This window comes from Neltuma alba, unplaced genomic scaffold, assembly GCF_004799145.2.
Source record: "Neltuma alba isolate B1F8T4 unplaced genomic scaffold, ASM479914v2 tig00003407_pilon, whole genome shotgun sequence".
Lineage (NCBI taxonomy): Eukaryota > Viridiplantae > Streptophyta > Magnoliopsida > Fabales > Fabaceae > Neltuma > Neltuma alba.
The window spans coordinates 106,514-113,060 of NW_021633272.1; the positions used below are offsets into that span (position 1 = coordinate 106,514).

The window sequence follows — 6,547 nt, forward strand, 5'->3', positions numbered from 1 at the left end:
TAATTAGTTTTCAAATGACTTATACTGTGAGTTAAGAAATTTTTGTACAGGTGACTTATATCACTTGTACCTGTAGGAGAAATTTTAATCATAAATATAAGTCACTTATAAACTAATTAATGATTATTTTTTAATTTTATTTGTATTAAATACTACTTTCGTTTTTTAATATAAGAGCTAGTTAACTAATTTGAGTAGATTAAAAAAAAATTTTAAATTTATTACTTGTAATAAATATGTATTATTTTTCTTAGAATATCCTTACTAATAAAGTATATTAGTTAGAACTACCATTACCACAAAGATTATCTTAAAAAAAATAGATAAATATGAGAGACAAAGTAGATTGAGGTCTTATATTTAGGACCAAAATAAAAATTAAACAAACTCTTATATTAAAAATTGGAGGTAGTAGGATAAAGGAAATAGTCCAGACAAAATGCATAATATATTTTTTCAATACTCTTTCTTTAATAAAAGGGAATACAAAGAAAAAAATTACAAGAAGCCCTGTTAAAATTTTCTTTTTATAAGAGTCACACTTTCAGTCCACCAAAAAAAAAAAGAATTACAATAAAATCTAAAAAAATAAATTACAAAATAAATTCTAAAAATTGTTATTTATTAGCAGACTATTCAAATTATTATTAAGATTTTTTAATGATTATTTTTTATTTTTGAGATTTGATTGTGATTCTTACCAAAAAAAGTAAATCATCGCAGGCACCATTCGGTAAATCAATTGCAGAAAGAGGGAAGGAAATGTACGTAAAACAGTAACCAAAAGAAGAAAAGGTGCAGAGGGGCAAAGCTGGACGTGAAAACTGACGCCCTCGCCAGTAGGCTTCCGTCACATTTCCAGTCATGCGCATTGCTTCGTGATTCCCATACTTAGCTCGCTGCCTCACTTCACTAGTTCACTTTCCATTTGCAGTTCGCAGCCATGCTTGCTCTTGCTCTTCTTGCCCTCCCTTCTGCTGCGCTGCCGACTGCGCCGACGAGACGCCCGCCTCTTCCGACGCGCTTCGCCGTTGTCGCTCATGGATTTCCTTCTTTTCTCCCCAAGCAAGTTCAACAAATCAAAGATCCCTTCGCTAGGAACTTCGCTCTGAGGATTCAGCGACTTCCCGTTCCTGTAACTTCTATTCGCTCCTTTACTCTTCTCCTGATCGACTGTAATGCCGATTCATTGACATTCTAGCAATCAAATAGGGGTTATTTCATGATAGTTACTGTACTGCTGTTATAACTGCATTCTGTGAGTTCAATGGTTCTTCTTTATCCCTCGAGTGCTTGTATTTTGTTTTATTTGGGGCCGTGATAGACCATCGTAATAATTGCTTTCGAAAACCAACCTTTCTTATGCATTAATGTTTGTGGATTTCCAAAAGTAGTAGAAATGTTTAAACTTACTTTTTGGTTTAGTGTGAGATGTACCTTTATGACGAGAGCATGTCCTTCTCCGTTTTTATTGGACGTCCTCTCTCTAACAAGTATCAATTTGGACTGTGATGAAGATTTAGAGGATCACCAAAAAAAAAAAAAGTGGTTTGAGAAGTTTTTTTTTTTTTAATTAAAGACTGAAAATCTTACAAAACAACACTAGTACAAGGTGAGCCCTAGTTTCCTCTCTCAACCTCCCTTCCACAATGTGGGGCGGTTGATTTAGGATACAAAAACTGCTCTCCATAGAATGGGAGAACTTTGCTAGATAATCAGCTATAGGAATAGGCTCCCTATGAGAAGTTTTGTTTCTCACTTGCGTAAAAGTGATTTTTTTTTTTTTTGAGTTACCGTGGAGATTTTTAATTAGTGTTTTTCCAATTAAATAATTTTTTAAGATGGAACAGAACATAAAATAAAAATATTTTTAATTACAAACTGAAAGAAAATAATATTAGTCAATATAAAATTAAAATTTAGGCCATTATATATTTTATATTCATAAGATGAACAACAGAGTATTTGTGTAATTTTTCGTTTTGTTCAATTTTTTTAATAAAATTCATGGAGATAAAAATGAAGAGAGGGAAAATGATTGAAACTTGCAAAAATGAACTCTATATATATTTTTGTTCATCTTTCTCATTTCAAAATAGATACTGTGTATAGCATGAATATGAAACCTGTATGGTAAAATGTTATACTATTCACGACTGATTTATGAATAGTTTAGAAGTTTTTGAAGAGATGCGAGAAACATTGGTTTTTTCCCATATCAAAAGAAGAAATAATGGTTTTTTTCCCCTTGTTGCAGAATCCTGTTTTTTCGGAGGACATAGCTGAGAATGTAGTTTTGTGATTCCACCAATTTTACATTAAAAAAACATTATACGTTGCATTCGAAAAGGAGATATGTATGTCAGTTGTTGCATGTTACGGTCGTTAGTTGCCTCTATTGAAACTTGTCGTATGCTTATGGACTTAAAGATCCCAAATCGCCTGGGATTGTTCCACTGTGAATAGGATTATTCATTATTCCCTGCCTGGTCGGTCCACAGTTTTAAGCACCTTAAACCCATCTCACGATCTTTTTTCAGCTGCTTGTAAACTATTAACCTTGTTATTTTCATATGTGCTGATCAGGTTAACTTCTCAGAAAATCCCATCATGAGTAGTTGCGTGAAGCCAAAGATGCGGAACAAGGCAAATCCAATAGTTCTTCTGCACGGTTTTGACAGGTTCTTAACATCTGTAAAAATTACTTTATAAATATTTATGCTCAAATCGCCTCTGAATTTCTCAATACTATTAATGCAGCTCATGTTTAGAATGGAGATATGCCTATCCATTGATTGAAGAAGCTGGTTTTGAGACCTGGGCCATTGACATTCTTGGTTGGGGTTTCTCTGATTTAGGTTTGCTCTGTACTTTCACTTACTAATTGCTTTAATCACTTATTTCCCTCTCTGTGAGAGATTTTTAGGGATGCTTTATGTTTATTGTTCTTGTTATCCATCAGAAAATCTTCCCTTTTGCGACGTGGCATCCAAGCGCCACCATTTCTATCAGGTACTTCTTTAAGGTGATTTGGAGCAAAATAACATTTTTTGCATCGTTCAGTCCCCAGTGATTAGCGTCATTTGACTCCAAATACTTTCAAAAACCCATCATTACGGCCTATGTATTGGAATAAATTCGGGGCAAGGGTCATATTGATGGGTTGGCAAAACTTTTTAGCTTCCTAATTATCTATAAGGACTAAATCATGAAACATGAATCTTCAATCACCCAAATAGTAGTTTATCTATGTAAAGAAATGGCTGTCTTTACTGTTATACTGTGTCAAAGCTGAAACTGATTTATTTATGACAGTTTTGGAAATCCTACATCAGCAGGCCAATGATATTGGTAGGCCCAAGCCTTGGCTCTGCTGTTGCCATTGACTTTGCCGCCAATCATCCAGAAGCTGTATGTGTTCATGAAAAATTGTTAGATTAAATCAATCAGTTATTTGAGAATTTAGCTTCTGAAGCAGTTTCATCCAATGACTGCGGTGTGCTCAGGTCAATTACTTGGAATTCATGTTTTCAGGTGGAAAAGCTTGTTTTGATTGATTCCAGTGTATATGCAGAGGGAACAGGACAGCTAGCAACCTTACCTAGGGCGGCAGCTTATGCTGGGGTGAGTATTTCTCTGCAGCTTATTAAAGCCTTAAACACACATCACTAGTCCATAGTTTTGTATAAAACAATAACAAAAAAATTATCGTATATCCAACATGCTCTACGTGGATCAAGATGCTGAGATCTTACGCACTAGATCAGTTCGACTAGAAAATTGAACTCTTAATTTCATATGAGATAGGAGCAGTAAATATTAAACTTTCCACCATTTAGCTATAAAGACCATGTCAAGAACCATTTGAACCCAAACATTTCATCTATTGAGGAATATTTTAACGTATATATTATTAGACAAATTATTAACTTCCTTTTCACTCAGGTATACCTATTGAGGAGCATCCCTCTGCGCTTATATGCGACCTATTTGACCTTCTCTGACGTATCATTTCGTACCAGTCTCGACTTGGCTAGTGTGAGTTGCTTGGTACCATGCTCTTTAGACAATGCAATGTTATAGATTTCTTTATGAATTTTGAATTTCATCATTATTGAGCCATTTAACTAATGCACTCTCGTGCTCTAGCTTCACATGCTCGAGTGCCTCAAACTTTCAATGTAGGAAATATGATTTGAATCTTTTGAAAGTGTGAAACTTGTAAAGTGGCTTTTGAAGAAGAGAGAGTGACACTCAAGTGAGTGAGAGTATGTATGGAATTCGCATCTTTTATTTTACCCTCTTCTTTTATCTCTCTGTCTCTCAATTCAGAGACACTTCATAAGCTTCCCATTTCAGAAGATCCAAACCCATAGGAAATAGGATAGACAGCAGTTCTTAGCTGGAAACTTCCCATTTATGGTGTAACAACTTTTGGGAGTGCAAAAACTTCTTGTACACTTGGTCATTTTAGATAGATGTTGCTAATATAGGTGGGTCGCTTGCATTGTTTATTGCCTTGGTGGGAGGATGCTACGGTAGATTTCATGGCCAGTGGTGGTTATAATGTTGCTTCTCTGATAAAAGAGGTATGTCTGCTGCTTCATAAGTTGAACAAGTTCACTTTACGTAGTGGCAGGCATGTGCGGATGAGAGCTCGCCTTTCACTTCATATCTTCAGTTACTTTCTGCTTCTCGGTATGATGCTAGTAATTTTCCTGTAACAGGTAAAGCACAAAACTCTCATCATTTGGGGCGAGAATGATCGCATCATCAGCAATAAGCTTGCAGTGGTAAACTTCCGTCCAGTACTAACAGACACACACAAAATTATCTAGCATCTGGTACCATCATGTTAGGTTTGAGTATTGCTGGATTCAGTTAAGTACAGGGAGAATGTCATTGAGGACCACTACAATGAAAATAATGGCATGTTGGGCAATTCTAAAAATCTCTTGGAGGCCCATAGGATTTAAGTGAAAGTATGTTTCAATGTAAAAAGTCTAAAATACTCGTGATACAAATGCAAAATGTCGTTTTGTAACTGGCAACTAGGTAATCAGATACTGACTAAAAGGTGTTCCCATTTTGTTAAGTAACTTTCTTCCAAGTCATCATTTACTCAAAATCTGCATATTGACTTGTGAAAAGCCGCATGCATTGTTGTCAATTGGAAAATCCTGACTTTTTTTTTTTAAGGGTAACTCAATTTTATTTTAAAAGACGCAACCTATGGTAACCAAAGATTCTTGCATTTACAGTATTTCTGATTTTTTTTTTTAATATAGAAGGATGTTTTCACTTTATTCCTATGAGCTTGCCAAAAAATTTCATAATCATATGGGCCCAAAGTGTCGTTATCTTCGTTATGGAGTTCCTCAATACCATTCTTCCTTAAGTATAACATCTTATGAGCCCAAAAATCGTGATCTTGGGCCTCTAATATACTTGGTACTATCATAAATCTAAAGATGACTCACCAACTATGTGATCTTGCAGCGACTGCATTCTGAGTTACCTAATGCAATTTTACGCCAAATACCGAATTGTGGCCATCTCCCTCATCTTGAAAGGCCTGGTTCAGCGGTCAAATTGATTCTTGAGTTTGTTCAGAGAGAAACCAACATGGTAAATCACTGTGTTTCGCACATATGAAGGTAATTGGAGGCTTCTCTTTGGCTATTTATTTATTTAGTTGGGGTATGAAAGATAGGAACAATAGATGCGATCACAAAAGTTTAAAATGGCCTGGAAATAGCTATATGGATTAGTATACAGCTGGGTGTGGAAACCCTATATATGTTGCATGAACCGATCCTTTGTGAATGTTAATATAATATAGAATTCTACCCCCGGCCCAAAAGAGAAAAATAATTGCTGAATCTGAATGTGATTGATTTCCTACTAGTTTCATCATGAACTTGTCGAGAGTGACACTTGAAAGCAATCCCTCATAGATTATGTTGGATGTAGTGTCAACGACTCAACAATATTATTGCCATTATTGTTAGGGTGGGATAGCAATTTTTACAGATTGGGCTTGTCTGATTTTGATTTATTGGTTTATTCATATTAAAAATTAACATGAATAAACTTACAGGGGTTAGGTCTAACGAAAGGGACTAGTTGCTCACAAAGTGATGAACCAATGTTCGAATCTCCGTTGGAAGAAGTGCTCATATTTAATGTCCAACATTGTTTCGAATAGGAGGATGCTTATGCGTAGCAAAAAAAAAACATTTTTTTCGTCGTTAAAAGAAATTTTAGATAACTTTGATGTTTCTAATATAGAAAAATTAATTTAGCCAATTAATATATTAAAATTCTAATTAAAATGCGTTGCTGTATAAATATACTTCTTTATAATTAACTGTTCGATAAATCAACTATTCCAGATAAAGATCACGGCACCCCTTATAATGGAGGAATCACGCAAAGCTTCTACAGAAAGGATGGTGCAATTATTTGGGCGACAATACTTTTTATATCCAAAAAATGTTATGGTTGATTCACCTTGTTTCAATAAACACGTAATAGTTGGCAAACA

General features: G+C 34.8%; 1 protein-coding gene across 1 annotated transcript; it reads left to right on the plus strand.

The window, feature by feature from the left end:
• The first annotated feature begins 823 nt into the window (after positions 1 to 823).
• LOC114741492 (uncharacterized hydrolase YugF-like) lies at positions 824 to 5,847 on the plus strand. Its single transcript, XM_028929771.1, has 11 exons — positions 824 to 839; positions 935 to 1,135; positions 2,587 to 2,681; positions 2,761 to 2,858; positions 2,963 to 3,012; positions 3,316 to 3,411; positions 3,535 to 3,624; positions 3,946 to 4,038; positions 4,494 to 4,589; positions 4,728 to 4,793; positions 5,500 to 5,847. Exons 2-11 carry the CDS (start codon positions 944 to 946, stop codon positions 5,653 to 5,655), a joined length of 1,032 nt encoding a protein of 343 aa, XP_028785604.1. The 5' UTR covers positions 824 to 839; positions 935 to 943; the 3' UTR covers positions 5,656 to 5,847.
• The last annotated feature ends 700 nt before the right edge of the window (positions 5,848 to 6,547 follow it).